This window comes from Porites lutea, chromosome 10 (genome assembly GCF_958299795.1).
Source record: "Porites lutea chromosome 10, jaPorLute2.1, whole genome shotgun sequence".
Classification (NCBI taxonomy): domain Eukaryota; kingdom Metazoa; phylum Cnidaria; class Anthozoa; order Scleractinia; family Poritidae; genus Porites; species Porites lutea.
Genome location: NC_133210.1, coordinates 2,073,592 through 2,090,949, shown reverse-complemented (window position 1 = coordinate 2,090,949; position 17,358 = coordinate 2,073,592). Strand labels below are relative to the sequence as shown.

At 37.1% G+C, this 17,358-nt stretch overlaps 1 protein-coding gene across 1 annotated transcript in view; it reads left to right on the top strand.

Moving 5' to 3' along the window:
- The first annotated feature begins 159 nt into the window (after window positions 1–159).
- The window catches only part of LOC140950863 (uncharacterized), a 48,824-nt gene continuing 31,625 nt past the window's right edge, over window positions 160–17,358 (top strand). The window contains exons 1-14 of the mRNA XM_073400084.1: window positions 160–199; window positions 561–697; window positions 2,570–2,614; window positions 3,926–3,970; window positions 4,339–4,383; window positions 4,563–4,607; window positions 9,490–9,552; window positions 10,129–10,182; window positions 10,939–11,007; window positions 11,500–11,535; window positions 12,688–12,786; window positions 14,712–14,837; window positions 15,292–15,318; window positions 16,626–16,679. Coding sequence (XP_073256185.1) covers window positions 160–199; window positions 561–697; window positions 2,570–2,614; window positions 3,926–3,970; window positions 4,339–4,383; window positions 4,563–4,607; window positions 9,490–9,552; window positions 10,129–10,182; window positions 10,939–11,007; window positions 11,500–11,535; window positions 12,688–12,786; window positions 14,712–14,837; window positions 15,292–15,318; window positions 16,626–16,679 — 885 coding nt within the window. The remainder of the gene's footprint in view (window positions 200–560; window positions 698–2,569; window positions 2,615–3,925; window positions 3,971–4,338; window positions 4,384–4,562; window positions 4,608–9,489; window positions 9,553–10,128; window positions 10,183–10,938; window positions 11,008–11,499; window positions 11,536–12,687; window positions 12,787–14,711; window positions 14,838–15,291; window positions 15,319–16,625; window positions 16,680–17,358) is intronic.

Sequence of the window (17,358 nt, the reverse complement as noted above, 5' to 3'; positions counted from 1 at the left end):
TGGGCTTTGGAAACGTTTCCTACAAGTTTGCTAACCGATACGACAAGTCTTGACTGTAACTAAGCTCGAGTTAACCATTGAAAACGCACATACATCAATTTATTGAGGTGGTAAAACGCGCGAGTTGGAACCACATTTTAGAACGTGATATACAAAAAGATGACTTGTAAAATTGTTGGCATTGCATCAAAACTAGGTTGTAATAAACCGGTAATAAAACTGTATTTTTAGGTGATGCGGTTGCCAATCCTTTCCTGTTTTACCCTAAAAGTAGTTTAGCAAACAATCGCCTGTGTTTTCTTTTTAGTAGTTAACATAATTATCAATCAAAATAGTTTTTTCCTTTTTGTTTGTTTGTTTTGCTTTTTTTTGTTGTTGGGACATCTCTTAATAAAGCATGTATTCTTTGATAAATTTTATCTTAATTTGAAAGTTGCTGTCAAAAACGTGACAAACTTATAAGCCATCATAAATTTTGCAGTATACAGAACGATATTGCCAGCCCTAGTAACAGTAAAATATTTGGAAGAGAACCTTGATATAACAAACCCTCCTTAAAGCAAACATATTTTGTCAATCCCTTGACCCTTTGTTATATTGGGGTTCCACTTTAACCACAATTTTTTTCTTCTCTTCTGAACAGTGTCAAGGCTGCCAGTCTTGTGTTCCAAAATGTATAGGACCTAAAGGTGATCGGGTAGGTACAGAGGCTTTAACAGGTGTTTCTCAGTTTCATTAAATTGTCAATAATAAAATCACTGCATTTTCCAGGAAAGTGAAAAAGCCATCTAAATGGCATATTATTTAGATGTCATTTTTCAGATGTGAGCAAGGGATAGATATTTTTAAGGGGCTGTGTCACGGCAGTCCAGTTAATTTTTTTTTAATTTGCCAATCACTCACCCTCAATCGCTATGGAACTTAAAGTAAGCAAAGAAATTACAGGTAAATGACAAAATCAGAGATCCGAGACAAACAAATATGTCTCCTGAGCATTATTTTTGAAGTTGCAAGCAGCAGCGATCAACTTTGAAAAACTGTTAGGCTGAACAGTTTTCAAAAACCGTAATTTCAATCTGTTTCAATCTTCTTCAGTCTGTTGTTTCTGTTATGTTATTTTGACCTTCCTTTAAAGTTTTAAGTGTTTTTTTTTTATGTTTCTCTTAATTTAACGGGCATTTTGTAATTTCCTAATCTGGCTGAATTTTGTGACACAGCTCCTTTAAAGCTCCCCACCTTCTGAGCAGTCAGTATTTCTATATTTATATTTCTGACAAGTAAAATAAGTCAGTTGTTATAGTGCACCTTTTGTCCTTGTAGTCATTGGCTTATTCTGTAACATTTTGCATTGATGGTTTTTCCTTGTCTCTCACCTAAAACAACACATGAATCAGAAACACAACTGCTGAGGGAGTAAATTTGTATGAGTGGGTAGGGCATGGTATGATGTGGTGAGAGTGCTGGGTTTGTTCAAGTACAGTTGACTCCTGATAACTGGAGCCTTCTGGGGAAATCAAAAAGAGTTTGAGTTATCGGGAGTTTGAAGCAAATAACTGGAATTATACAGAAATAACCAAATGGATGGGGAGGGAATGCAAGTATCTTGCTCACTTCAATCAAGGAGCAGCAAGAGATTAGAATGAAGCAACAAAGATTGATTAATATACAGGGATGGACACTGAATTTGAACTGGAGTGACAAAAAGGGAAAGACAAGTAATTAACATAGTTGTTTTGAAATAAGTTAAATGTTTCAAACTTCAGTACACTGTTTTTTTTCCAGCATGTTATGCACTTAAAACATGGTTCAAGTTAATCTATTCAGTTTAAAATTATATAGACATGATCTGAAGGGAAACAGAAATTACTTCGAGTTATCTGGAGGTTCGAGTTATTTAGGGTTCAAGTTACGGAGGGTAAAATTAAAGTAAAAGTATGTAGGAAATCCAGAGGAAATTGACTTTAGTTCAAGTTAGCCCAAGGTTCGAGTTAGTGAGGGTTCGAGTTATTGGGAGTCAACTGTTGGTGGGATTCATGTGTATTAGAAAGTAATTAGTTTATATCATCTTATATCTATGTTAAACCATACATTTGTCTGGTTCTATTTTTTTCTCTTGTTGTAGTCGTATATTACTGATTAGACATTGTTTTTATATGTGTATTTTGTATTGTTGTGAAGGCTGTAAGTTAGATAACTCATTGGGTTATTACATCACCTTTGTTAAATAAAGAATATTGTATTGTATTGTACTGGTCCCCATGAATACCATCTAGTTGTTTCACAGTATACTCTTTGTACAAGTTTTAAAAATGGCCAACTTGTCTACCAGGTTCTTATTAGTAGCCTGAAAGCAAGATTTGGGAATTGAAAGTGGGCCAGGAAATATTGGTGCAGGAAAAACCGCACCCTTTTGCCTCGCTTTGCTTGCCAGTATCCTTCACTTCTCTTGATTTTGCGACAAGTTGCTCACAGGCTATAATTTTCTGACTCTTAGAAGGTTGACTGAATCTGACATGACTTTTTGGCTAAAGTAACAGCATTTAACTGTTTATTTGACTGTTCAATTTAGGGTCAAAGAGGAAGAACTGGAGAAACTGGGCCCCCAGGTTTACCAGTAAGTAAATAATAATCATTACAGTGTTCACACACTTTTTAGGAGTATTAAATTCACTTTCTTTCCATGATCTAGCCTGTGCCAGGCTTTAGGTCATTATGGACTAGTAAAAAAAGTGAATGAGCAAAGAAATAGTGAACAAGCAAAAAACAGCAGGGAGAGAGAAGGGAAGAGCTTGTAAGCATCTTTTCTAATACATCAATTGACCCACTACCCCGACCACTGAAGAACCATTTCTAGTGTCAAAATGTCAAATGTCCAGGTGTCAAAAGCAGGGTTGTCAATAGTAGCCGGCTGCTGGCGAAAATCGCGCCTACTTGGTTAGTATCGGCTGGCTACTCTGCTTGGGATTTCTTTACGGATGGCGTTTTTTAAATAAAATATCCCTGCACTGGCCGCTTACTTTGACAACTCAGCTGTCTACTTCAAAACTTTCTGACAACCCTGCAAAAGGTGCGGTGTATGAGGGTTTCTTATGCTTGACATGTGTGCTCTGAGTGCATAAAGCCAAATGATTGGCGTAAGTGTTGAAGTGATGGTCCCATTTGCCAATCATAGGGTGGTGGTATACGGGAGCTGGTATACTGGAATAAGATATTGAAAAAAATGTTTACATGCTCCCCAACCCCTCACAGTCATTGCACAACTTTTCTCGATCCACTATCTTGGAACCTGGAACCGGCTACATGTATCTCTAACGTTTTTTTCACTTTGAACCTTAATTCAATGAAGAGTTGTTTTACAAATTCTGTCCTTAATTTAATGAAGTGTCATTTTACAAATTCTGTCAGAATGACAGCTGTTAAGGCACGTTTTGACTCGCTCAATTTTTTCATGTTTTCAGATTTTTTGTCTAGTTTCTATTCTTAATCAGCATGTTAATAAGTGATACAATTCCCAGAAACTCATCCATGGCTTCACAAGGCCATGCCTGAAAAATGGAGGGTTTAAAATGCCACGACATTTCAGGTTTTTTGTCTTTTTCTATGATCAATAAATCCTAAATATATTTTTTACTGCAGTATTTTACTAGTTGGATGTTAAAAGGGAAGATGAACAAAGTAAACGATATTCTTTGATAAATGTACCTGATGGTTAAATCGAGGTTTTTCGTACAGCATGCCCCTATTTTGCAATGATCAGAAGCTTAATTTAAGAAAACAAATGTTCAAAAAGTGTAACATGTCTAAAGATCCAAAAACAGCTGATAAAAATTAAAGTCTTGAGGTTAGCTACGTAAGAATTGCAGCTTGTTTACAATCACCAAGTATATTTACAAAGTAAACTTCCTACCTTTCTTGTGTTTTCTAGGGCTTTCAAGGACCTGAAGGTCTTCCTGGGCCAAGAGGCTATAAGGTAACTGAGGTTAAATTGACATTCAACGTTAACTGATCGATCCTCAAGACAAATGTATGACCAACAAATCTACCGTCTTCTTGTCACAGGAATGAACGGATCTGAATAGCTGTTAGTTTGAATCAATGCCTATGATATTCTAGCCTTCGATGACGTTAAAGGAAGAACGAAGAAGCTAGAAAAACTTCGACAAGCTCAATGCTTGTCAGCATATCAGCTGTTCCCGCTCTTTTTTGACATCCAGGCTTGGCTACAATGTTCTTGCATAACTTAAACATGGCGGACGTGAAGCTGTTTTCGTGGAGAGTTTGCCATCTCTCCAGACATTTTGTTTGCCAAATCATGACTTCAAGAGCTTTCTTTTTCAGGGAGACAGAGGAGAAAATGGTCCAAGGGGTGAAAAAGGAAATAGAGTAAGAAAATCATTTTATATTTTAATTTTTAAGCAGTTTTTTTCAGATTCAGCTGATCTCTCAACTTTGATTATTCAATTCAAAACAGCTGAGTTCTTTCATATAACAAACAAAGGTAAGTTGTTAGAAATTTAGTGGCAAACATTTTGCAACGGTTTTTGTTTTATTCATTTTGACAGGGACGACTTGGACCTCCTGGTTTGACAGGTGAATATGGCAAGCCGGTAAGTATTAAACATGTCTAATTCTGGTCTATTAATGCACCAGTCAATTCCACCTGCGCACAGTCGAATAGTGCCATTTTAAGCATTTTAATATGCGATTTTTTGTTTCAACATCTTCCTTTGTAATAGCGCTAGGATTCTAACTAAGACTTCACGCCGCGATGACATGCACCAGTGTATGGTTTTAGTATTGATGTAAAATTATTGACATTAAAATTAATAGAGCGCTGTAAAGTTATATGTTATGAATAGTTTTATAAATGTGAAAAGGTGTTCTTCAAATAATATGAACAGAAATTTGATACAATGACCAAAAAATGTTTATTCACATCGATAGCTCCAATTTCGCTATGTAATTCTGGCTTGATAAGCAATGAAGAAACACATGCATAAAATTGAGAACATGCCTTTACAACCCTCTTCAATTTATTCCTGTCCTTGATAGATGAGCCAATCTGTTTTTTCCAGTAAAACCTTCTGTGTAGTTATATTCTGATAGGAAACCGCGTGCGTGTCAAAACCTCCGGAATGGCCCCGGGGTTGGCGAATGCCCGGCCCCCGGGCAGTGCAAAATTTGCAAATGCCCCACACCCAGGACTGACAAGGCGTGCAAATGCCCCGCAGTAGCCCGGAGGGGGGGGGGCCTGGGCGCAGGTGGAATTGACTGATGCATAAGTTTATATTAAGCTTTATAATAAAGCTTAAGTTTAATTATAATTAAACTTAAGCTTAAGTATAAAACAAATCTAATATAACTTTATTAAATGATTTGTTCACTTTATTTCGTGCTTTTATGGACAAAAAATTAAAATAATAAACTAAAAAATTAGTATAGGTTGGGAAAAATGGTGTGACATTGACATGCAATAAACACCTGCTAATAAAAATCTGTGGATTAAGAACCTCCTGGCAGAAATTTGGCACTTTGATACTCAAACATATAAGAACCTGTTTAGCCAGGCAAGATCAAGCATGTTCTTGTAAGTGGGTTACGGTTTTTGCAATAAACAGTTTAACAAAGGAGTGTAATTTTGAGTTGTAAATTTAAGTATATCAAGAACATACTGTAGTAAACCGTATATGAACTGAGTAAACAGTTTTGTTAGGGTTATAGTGATACAATTGTGAATAAATAATATATAGATTTAGCCAGGGCTAAAAGCGAAGCTCCCATTAATAAATGCAAATTTAAATCAAACAATAAACTTGTAATCCACAGATCAGGACACATTCATTTGACGTTTGAGGCAAAGGCTAAGTGATTTAAGAGAAAAATAATTTGACAGTCCAAGAGTGAAACAGCTTTTACATCAAGTTATTAAATAGTCTTATTTGTACACCCAAAAATAGCAATCATGTTCGATCACAGGGTCACCCAACGAGAATATAGTTCAAAACCACTTAAACATAGCACTGTTAAACGTATTTTAGTATTTAAACGGTAGATATAGGCATATTTTCATCCCCTAAAAATTTTTCATCTGTTCGCATTTCCTAGCTGAAAACCTAGTGATCCTAAAATTATAGAGATGAAAACTTACCTTTTCGAAAATTTCAGCCAGAAAAAAGGCTCCTGAAAATTCTAGGTGACCTTTTTAGGGTTAAAATCCGTTAAAAATATTATACCATTTTTTTGATGTTCGAAAATCATAGGAGAGGCAGGTAAGCAAGAAATTTTACAACAAATGTTCCGAAAATTCTAGATCTAAAATCATCTTCCGAACAGATATTCTTCCGAAAATTGTCGTTGGGTGCCCCTGCAATCACAGTAGATTAGGCCTGGAAAACAAATAGACCTACCTATTCGTGTATTGTATTTGCATTAGCTGTTGCATCATAGACTAATGTGGCATTCACCACTGTCTCCAACATTGCTCCGTTTAGACTATGGATAATTGGACAACCCCGAAATATAATTTTAAGAAACACACGCGCCACGATAGTCCTTGGTGGCAGCAAATTTACACATTACATTCCTCTGTCTAAAAGAGAGGCCAAAATAAAAAATCAGGCCGGATTTTAGTTTACTAGTAAATCTTGGCGACGAATCTGGTGGCGTATAAACCAGCCTTTTAAACATACTTTTTCTCATCACCTCTCAGGTAAACAGTACTATGAGGCCCTTGTTTTTATCATACAGACCTTGGACAGAATTTGTTCTTTTTTGCCCTATTTAAACCTATAATTCTGCAGTTTTTCACAATTTGCACTCATTCAATATCCACGACGATCAGATGCACAACAAATTATAGCAATGAATTTAGCCTGAGTATCAGGCGCTTCTGGGGGAAAGGGGAAAGATGGAAGCGAAAAAGGGAGAGAGAATTCTATAATGCCGGGACTTTTCAGTTAGAAAAATCTGGTCCTATGTGATATGCAGGGTAATAATAATATTATGGGCTTTTAATGAAAACGATAAAAAAATTCACAAAATCACTTTTCGGCCAGCCGGACGGGTCTCACTTTTGACAGGCACCAAATTTGCAGTGCGATTAATAGAGTTACCATTTACGCTTCAACATGAGAGATAAATTGTTATGTTTAGGTTTTATTTCCCTTTCTTTATTAAACTGCGTATGGTTTTGCTATGTGTAATCTTTAAAAGCGAGTGATATTTACGCGCGGCGTTTTGAGTATTCCTGCATGCGATGTTTATGTTCGACTGGATACAACCGGTGCAGCGATAAAAATTGCGAGAGGGACTACTAACAATCAATAAAATAAATATAATGCGGTGAAACATTTACAGAGACAATAATTTTCATTCACGAAGAGAAGTATTGAGAGTAAAGTATCTCTGAAAATCATGAGTCGGGTAAGCATAAGCTTATTTATGTTTTAAGTCGGCTTCCCGGTGTTGGCTCTTTTTCAAGATGAACTGGAGGCAAGAAAATCGCTCAGAGCTTTCTGTTTACAGCCAAACTCATAACTAAATAATCTTCGGAACATTTTCTTTGAATTTGCGGTCAAAAAAAATGACGAAAGGCTTTTTAAACCTGATACTATTGTAGGTTAGATCATTGCTCGTGTATAAACTCAGCTGATAAACTTAAAGCCGCATAAACCATACGCTCGACTTCAGGAAACCGGAAAAAAAAAACACATCAAAGACAACAATTTCTCAGGCTTACCAGTCGAGATGCTGCTTCTGAAGGTCATCAAGTGTTCTAGAATTTTCAACCCTCTTACGCCTCAAGCAAGGGCAAGTGAGTAAGCTCAGTTTGAAAACGATGCCATCTGAAATCGGATTTCCAATGACTTTGACAAGCGGTGCATTTGTCAACAAGAAGCGCAATAAACAAACCAGCCATGAATTAAGGAACAATCTTGATAGCAGCTGTATTTCATTTTGTACACCAAGTAGAAAAAGACAGCTTAAAACATCACAAGATGACACAAAACTCTGTAAGCTCCAGCTATCAGTAAGCAATTTCCAGACGCTGCATAAATTTTCCGCATGAACTCACCTGTCAAATTTTGACCAATCAGAACATAAAAATTGGACGTAGAGCGTGATCAATGCGTGACAGTGAGAAAAGTCAAAAGTTATTGCTTTCCCTGCATGTAAATGTAAAAGCCGGTTGAATTTTCGCGTCCGAGGTCAGTTCGAAATCAACATTTTAAAAGTGCGGCTCATGAACTCGACTTATTTCATATGCATTTTAAAAAAATTGAACTTGAGCCTGCGATGATTGAAAAGTAGCAACTTGTTAGCGGATACCTTAAAAAAAACACTAGAACTCAGTGGGTCGATACCTGAGCCCGCGATAGGGTCAGGCGATACTGGTCAGCAGAAACACTATTTTGACAGCTGTCAATTAATCAAAACATGGATGTACAATATCAGGTTGTAGGCTCCCAAACTAGCTAGAAAGTGCGAGATTAAACGTTGGTATGCCTGTGGTGCGGACGGACAGAAGGTCGGGTGGTCGGTGTACGGTCACGTGATGGCCGAATTTTTTAAGATGGATAGATTTTCTCCGCTATGGGACTTCGAATTGAGCCAGTGATCAAATAAAATATCAGCGCAAAACTTTAAACACTACGTGACCTCAATGGACAGACAAATGAGCCCGCGATACACTCAGGTGATGATGGTCAGCGTATACTCTAGTTTTACAGCTGTCAATTAACCTTCATTAGAAGGGCGAATATTCGAATTAACAGACTACGAATGTGAGTAAGACATATCCGTCCGGCATGTAGTGGAAAATGCCAGATCATGTACCTGAACGAACCTGAGCCCACGTTATTAGTTTTCTGATAGTGGCCTGCACATGTCCCATTTTGACAACTGTCAATTGACCTTAATTTGGCTTGCCAATATAACTTTAAACGACTGTCAGCCAACTGACAGCCTTGCCCGGCGTAGTTTCGTTTTTATGTTGAATTGGTAAGTGTGACATATTATGTCAGCTTATATGTTTAGGCAAAACGACTGGTCTTTCATCTGAGCCCGCGAGATGGTCATGTGATAATTGTCAGCGGATGTCTGATTTTGACAGCTGTCAATCTAATCGCACTCATACGGATGGCTTACATAACTAAGAGGCTAGTCAAGTTGTGCAAGATCTATTGTGACATTTGACATCGGCTTACATGAAGTGTGTGTACGGGTGGGCGTACTCTACGTCATTACCAAATTTTCTCGGATGGATATAGTTTACCAAATTTTCTTACCCATGGTGCTCCGCTCCGCGCGCGCTTTGCGCACGCGAGGAGCTCCGCTAAAAAGTTTATTTGTTTTATTGGTAATCAACAATCTATTATCTTCTTAGGTTATATGTTGATAGATAAAATAATAATAATAATAATAATGATAATAATAATAATAATAATAATAATAATAATAATAATAATAATAATATTTCCTATCGTATAGGGAACACCAGGGGAAGATGGCCCGATGGGCATGATGGGAGATCCTGGCTGTAATGGAACAAAAGTAAGTAGTATATAGTAATTTATATATAAGCACATTTTAATGTTGGTATTCAGCAGGCAAAGTTGATGCTAATCAAATCCTTGGTTAGAATGTTAGCTTTCTTAATTTTTTTCTTTTATTCACCTTTGGTTCTAGGTCTTCTAGTGCATGTAAACGCCCTCAAATTTTTTCAGGAGAACCCTTGAGAGTGAAGCTCTAGTTTACAAATCATATTTTTTTCAGAACAGCCATTCTACAGAAATTATTCGACATTAGATTCTCATACAAAAACTGTAATTTCTCCGTGTTTGCTTACTTGTCAAGATGGTGTCAAAAATCGTGACAAGATCTGTTACGATGAGTATTCTTTCTATGGTTGAACCTCTGCTTATGGCCATCTCTCTGGAACGGCCACTTTTTTTTGTCCCCATCCATACATTGACTCCTGTTAAAAAACTCTCTACAACAGCCACCACTTTACCATGGCCACTTTCTTCTGTCCCCAAGATGGCCGTTGTTGAGAGGTTCAATAGTATTTCATTTCCTTGATAAATGCATGCTTCTAGCACTCATGGTTGATACTTTTTTAAATGATAGGGTGAAAGAGGTCGCGGCGGTAGTCCTGGAAACCCTGGTGTCAAAGGAGAAAAGGTAAAATCAGAATACCCTACTTGATAAAATGCCATCCTTGAATAAGCACCACACCCTTCAGCAACATTGTGCCTCCAAATCTAAATAAATATAATGGAAATAACAGCAGTAATAGTGAGTGGTGTAATGATTAATCAAATTCTTGATTAATCGCAATTATGACCTTTCAGTTTGATTCATGATTCTATACTTTCATGTTTCGATTGCAAACCTTTCCAGGGTGCCTGCAGTGACTTATTATATTGTAAAATCAGAATGCAGAACTCTTTAAAATGTGCATTTTTGATTGACAAGCAAAGATGATAGCAGCTCATGTGCCATTTTGTGTTGACTAGCCAGTAAAATTCTGTCCTTCAACCACCCCTTGAGAATTCCCAAATAAGGCAAATCATGTGCCACATGCTCTTTGTCAGGTTCTCAAACATGGTGACAAATGACCAAGCCACTGTGAATCCTCCTGTCGCTGTTACTATTCACAAATTGAGGGTTTAGGGTTGCATGTTGTTTATATTACGCGTTATGTCATAAGAATTAAGAAACATTTACATAATCGAATCAAAATAATCAAAATCAAAAGGCAATAATCAAAATCGAATCGAATTGCAAGGAATATATGAATCATTACACCCCTAGTAATAGTTTCTGCTGATAAATTATAACAAATAGCGATATAAAAAGCTTATTGTTGCAAGCAGCCATTTTTTTTTACCTAAGGAGCTGAGTTCAAGTTCTCCAATATTTTTTTTCCTGTTTTAGGGCTTTCCTGGAATTCAAGGCATAAAGGGTGAAAAGGGATCGTCTGCTACTGAGGCTGTTGGTGCTAAGGTAAGCTGACAAGCTCTCTGTATAATCTAGTTACTGTTTACTCATGCCTATCCCTTCTCCTTTACCATAATTAACCATCAGGGCCCAGTTGCTCGAAGCATGGTTAGCGTTAACCAGCGTTTAAGATCATGACAACGTATTGGTTTTGATACTGCTTAACCAATGGTTAACACTAACCATGCTTCGAGCAACTCAGCCCAGGGTGCAAAGAAAAACATTTTCACCAACAGAACCAAGGTGATCGCTTTGTTTTCAAAAGAATTCTGTGTTCTTCAGAGTCTATATGTTGTCTTGTAATTTCTTAAACTGCCATAATAAAAATCGTGAACTAGAAAATTAATGGTAAAAGTGAAAAGTATTTTGATCTGTACCGCCATCAGGGCACGTAGGATTTCATTGGATGTTGTGTGATAACTGACTTTTATTTTCTGCTCTACCTGTGGTACAAATTGTATTTGTATCTTGATTTTTTTATTTACAATTTTTTTGAAGGGTAATATAGGACCCCCTGGACCTCCAGGAGATACTGTAAGTATTATCGTCATGTTTTATAGTGTTAGTGACCTACAATAGAGTTAAATCAATTGGTCACAGAACATTGTTAATGACTTAGTTCTTTTCGAATTATCCTGTGGTTAATAGCAGTAGTTCAGGGCCCTGTGGCAGAGATGCCAACCTCTGGAGACCTAAAACAGGGTTCTCAATAGATTTTTAAATAGGAGGTGATCACTGATAAAGTAGGAGGCTCTTCAGCAAAGCCAGAGGTGTCAAAACAAAGCAAAGAAAAGTGACTTAAACACAAAGTAAGCGGCTATAAATCCCAAAGTAAGCGGCGATCAATCGCCGGGTGCCGCCTTCTACTGAGAACCCTGCCTAAAATCGGGAGACTGTCTTTTTTTCACTACCCCCTCCCCTGGAATTTCAACGAAACCCCCCCCCCCCCCCCCCCCGAAAAATTGACCCAGCCCCCAATGATGTACATACTATCAAAATTCGAAATCATCCTTTTGATGCTAGAAATAATCTTTGTCAATGACTAAATACGTGCAAAAATGCCCTAGAAACCGTACTGCGAATAAGAAAAATTCAAGTTTGGAGCTAAAAATGGGCTAAATCTCAAACTAAGTCTGTTTTGTCTTTTACTAAGTGGTCAATATTTATAGTGGACGTAAAAAGCGGGAGAGTTGGCATCACTGCTGTAGGGTTGGTGGGAGGGGAATACACTGTACTCATTCTTAGAATTTTAAGTGGGGAGTGTGCCTGGAATTCGAACCCTTGGCCTTCCTCTACAAGCATATGTTTACCAAACAATGTTCATTTAAAATTTTGCCACCAGATTAACTATGAATAAGAACATTACATTTTCTAACACTTATCCATGACAATTTTCCGTAAGTGATTTCTACTTTACACCAAAACTCTTATTTCTCCACCCCATTTCAGGCTAAGCTCCTGAAAACCTTACCTTTCACATTGGCATATACCTATATTAGCCCATAGATGGAAATGGCCTCTCTACTTGTTGTCACAGTATTACACTTCAACTCCCAACAGGATTTTAAGCTCATTTTTTCTCCCATGTTTGTGGCATCCTTAATACTACATGACCAAGCCTCTAAAATTTACATTTTTGGTCTCTTTACACGTATCACCTTTTTATTTTTTTATTTTTTTCTACAGGGAATGCGTGGGGACCCTGGAAGTCCTGGATCACAAGGACCTAAAGGAGACAAAGGTGCAAATGGAACTCAGGGACCGATTGGAGAAAGAGGAGAGAAGGTACCAATGCACTTGATTTTTTAAAGGAAAAGGTGTGAATGAAAGCCCGTCTTGAATCACCTACAGTACTTGAAGCTTTTAAGTCACACAGAACTTCTGATATTTCGTGCAGTCACGGGGCTGCGAAATTCAGGTAAATCCACGAAATACCATGAAATTCACAAAAACACGCAAAATACCGTGAAATTCAGTAGGAATCTTATCAAATACATGTCTGTACAACATATTTGAAACTTATCTCAGCTGCTGGGGCTGTTTACTTGCCGTAAACTTACAAATTTGTCTTGAAACTTTGTCACTGAAATGTGCAAACAATGTCCCGAAACTACCAGTTGTAGATTATGTTGTGAAAAACTGGGCACTAGCCATGATGTTACAGTCAAACCAGGTCAAGCGTTCCCGTTGCTAACAAAGTAATGAATTCATTAATGGAAAAATGATTTCGTTTGTTGATTCAATAATCCATTCATAAAATGAATAATCCAACAGTCAAATTGGGCCTCGATTCGATAATTAAATGTTGATTTGGTTTATGAACAAAATCTACCTGTATTTGCTTCCCTTTTCCTGCCGTATAATTACAATTGGGTTTTTTATTGCCTTTAATCAAAATAACAGCTAGAATAGACAGACCGCAAACGCAAAGAAACTGACAAAAGCCAGGGATCGAAATCCACCAATCACCGCACATACACTGACCTTAGTTTGACCATCCTGTTTTCTAAGAGGTCAGGGGTCTGTTGCACTGATTAATGGCAGCAAAATGGTGTACATGTAACAGTCTGTTTGGGTTTGAACTTCAGAACTTGCCTGCACTCGACTCTTAGAAAAAAAGAAGAAAAAACAAAATTCTTTGGTCAACTTGCAGAAAGTGTAGTTTTTCAAAAAAGGGTAATCGAATCAACATTCGATTATGGAATCAAGGGTAAATATGAATATTTAATTGTTCATTTTATGAATGGATTATTCAAACAAGGAACGAAATCATTTTTCTGTTAATGAATTCATTAGTGTGTTAGCGACGGGAACGTTTGGCCTGGTTTGACTGTAAAGGCTTTGCTATTGGTTCATTTCTGGAGGCTGGGTATTAATGTTGAAAGAGCAAATGGTGACCTCTGTTAGAAAAACGTTAAAAACACTGGTCTCATCAGCGCAGATCCAATCAATTTCTAGCGAAATTTGCCCTGAAAATAACCACAAAATCAGCTGTTGTTTACCGATTGCTTTTTGGCGAAGTTTGCCTCAAAAATTCCTGCAAAATTTCCACAAAATTGGCCGATTTGTCCGCGAATTTTATCACAAAAAATGCTGCAAAATTTGACTTTTTTTTCTGTGACTTATCAGAAGCCCTGGTCACAAGAGTGATCAACATCAATTTTCTTCTAGCAATACATGATAAGGAGAAAAGGTCATGAGAATAATTAATAGAACAATTACCAAAGGGCAAATGCTTTGATCCTGTATCAAATTCTCTCAACATTCTCTAAGGAAATGTATAAAGATCAGTCTGGAGAATTTGTATGTGGATATTGGGGCTTAAAAGGTCAACATTGTCCTTACTTGTAGCCATAACCCTACGACACATGTCTGGCATACAGGGTTCTCAATAGATTTTTAAGTAGGAGGTGATCACTGATAAAGTAGGAGGCTCTTCAGCAAAGCCAGAGGTGTCAAAACAAAGCAAAGAAAAGCGACCTAAACACAAAGTAAGCGGCTATAAATCCCAAAGTAAGCGGCGATCAATCGCCGGGTACCGCCTTCTATTGAGAACCCTGGGCATAACTCCTTTGGAAATATTAGTGTAGATCATGGCATTTCTGAGTCATTTGTCAGAGATTTAATTCTCATACAATGCGATGTGTGTGTTTAATACATCAGTTATTAACACTATTATTTTATAATGACTTGTTTTTATTCCTTTACAGGGAGCTATGGGCATTGCTTTTAAGGGTCCCTCAGGAGATAAAGGTGAAAAGGGTGTGCCTGGACAGAAGGGAGAACCAGCTTCAATTGGCGAAATTGGCAAATTGAATGACTCGACCATCATAAAGGTGAGAGTGAATAATTATGGCTGGGTGAGGGCGAGCAGAGTATCGCAATTTGTAAGCTCCATGACACCTTGAGTCACACCTAAAACCTGTAAATTAAACCCTCCAACACATTTTTCCATTTTAACCAGAATACTTAGAAGATATCTACACCATTTGTTTAATCAAGCTCACCCAATGAGACATCATCAAAACCTGGATGAGATCATCAATCCCTGGGACCTCACTAAATGACAATAGGTTGAGGATAGGTCATGGTTGTAGCCATAGGAGCTGTTCCAATTGAAGTTTGTCTATGCTGCACCCATTGTATTTTAAGGTCTATTACAGTGTCCTTCCCAAGTTTAGTGGAGGTATAAATTGCGATATTTAACCCGCCCCTTGAATATTTTTAAATGTTTCAAGAACTATTTCTCAATTTTATTATCAACTGATTGGAAATATTCTTTTTTTCAAGGGTGCACAAGGTGAAAAAGGAGAGAAGGTATCATATATGTTATTTATCGACTGTTGAAAAAAATCAAAATTTTCATTCTGGGAAGTTAGATTGATTAACTTTTCTTGCACTGTTTTCTTACTTTCTCTATTTTTCATGCCCAGTATTCTAAGGGGCAAAAGTTTCTTTCTACATGGTGGGGCCAAACCACCCCTCAAATGTTTCATGAGTGCTACATTTATGTATTTCTTACGTTTTGTTATTTGTAAACCCAACTTGCTTGATGGACTACGATTTATGACCGAAAACGTTTTGGCATCTTTTTAGTTAAAAGTACAAATTGTGATGTCACACTGGCTGACGTCGCCAAAATGGGGAAAATTGTTTCTTTTCACTTTTCAAAACTTAAATCATCTTTAAGAGCATTAGAAGAGGTGTAAAACACCCCGAAACGGCTTTGCGGTACAACACTTATGAGCAGAGTCATGGGACTTCAAAAATATTTTAGTGTGCCCCCAGATCCATAGTTTTTCTTAAAAAATGACTGCTCTGAAATTTTTTTTACAGTTTTAAACAAAATAAGCTGATTTTGTGATACCAAACCTTTCATTGTGGTCTAAAATCAAATGATTTTAGATTTTCATTTTTTGACTTAATAACGCTAATTTAAGCTGTACAAAAATGATCATGTGACATTTTCTGACATCACAAATTCGTTTTTCCAGGATTCTGCGCAGTTGGAAATTTTCCTTTTTTTCAAGGTTTTTTTTTCTTTTAGCTTTTGACAGTCAAGATGTTTTATAGGCAACTTAAATAGCAAGGGGGATTTAACAAGAAAACACTTAAATTTAGAGTTATTTCCTGAAGGGGAGTTTCCAGCTTTTGTTCTACAAATTTATTGAAATTCAAACTGCTATATCTCAGCTCTTATATGAGATATTGCAAAATTTTTTCAGCTTTCAACTCCCTTTTATCAGATCTTTCAGAAAAAACCAGAAACATTGGGAGATTCAAAAATTTAAATTGACGTAATTATGACGTCAGCAAACATGACATCATAACTGAATATTTCAAGACATGCTAACAATTAATTTCATTGGCCTGGCATTTTGCATTTCCAGGCCAACTTTTGCGAAAAAACTTAAAAGCCAACAAAGTTATTGTAAAATAACACAACTACCCATGCATTGATGCAACACTTAGGGGGTTGTTTGGCTCCACCGTGCTTGCTAAAAAAAGAATAACACTGCACGTAAAGCTATTTTTTAACATTTTGGTGCCATTCTGTTTCAAAGTGCAGGTTGCGTAATAACTGAATAATATCTTGAGAGTAAAATATCTTGTTTTTATTTAAGGGTGAAAGAGGAAAAGATGGCCCACAAGGAGATAAAGGTGACCGAGGAAATACTGTAAGTATAAAAGAAACATGCTATGCAGTACGTTGTTCATCCAGTATGCCCAGAATTATACACCCATGCATGAAGTCAAATTTGGAGTTTATTAAATAAATTTATCATTCATTCAAAATATTTTTCTATTTCTGATTGGTTAAAATCCCATACATAAATCATCGTAACAAGCTATTGTTGATACGCGAAAATGACATCAATTGTGCAGCATTGCCAGAAAACTGAACAGTTAACTGAGAAGACCTGGGGACAAGGTTGAGTTGTTTTGTTAGTGAGTACAAAATGGCGGAACATTTCAATCATTTCATGAGGAAGAAATAGGTGAACTATTGGCTAAAAACATAGCAAGACAACTCGATGGACGACATCTGCTATTTGGAGATTCTTTCCAGAACTGAACAACCCTTTCCATGTATCATCTTACGAATTATGGAGATCTTGGAGGGTGTTATCCGCCTCAGCCGATAACACCCTCCTCAATCTCCAGAATTCTTCAGATGGTACCCAGCCTTGTCCAATAATAATTCTGTATGATTGAACACTGTACCAAATTAATCAGAGCTGTGTTCTAGCTGTGCCTGCTTACTTTTGCTCTTTGGTGGCTAGGAAATCTCAGGTTTTGCATTGAAATCATATGCTGTGCACCATGGATTTCACAGGTTGAGAACATTGAGCTCCC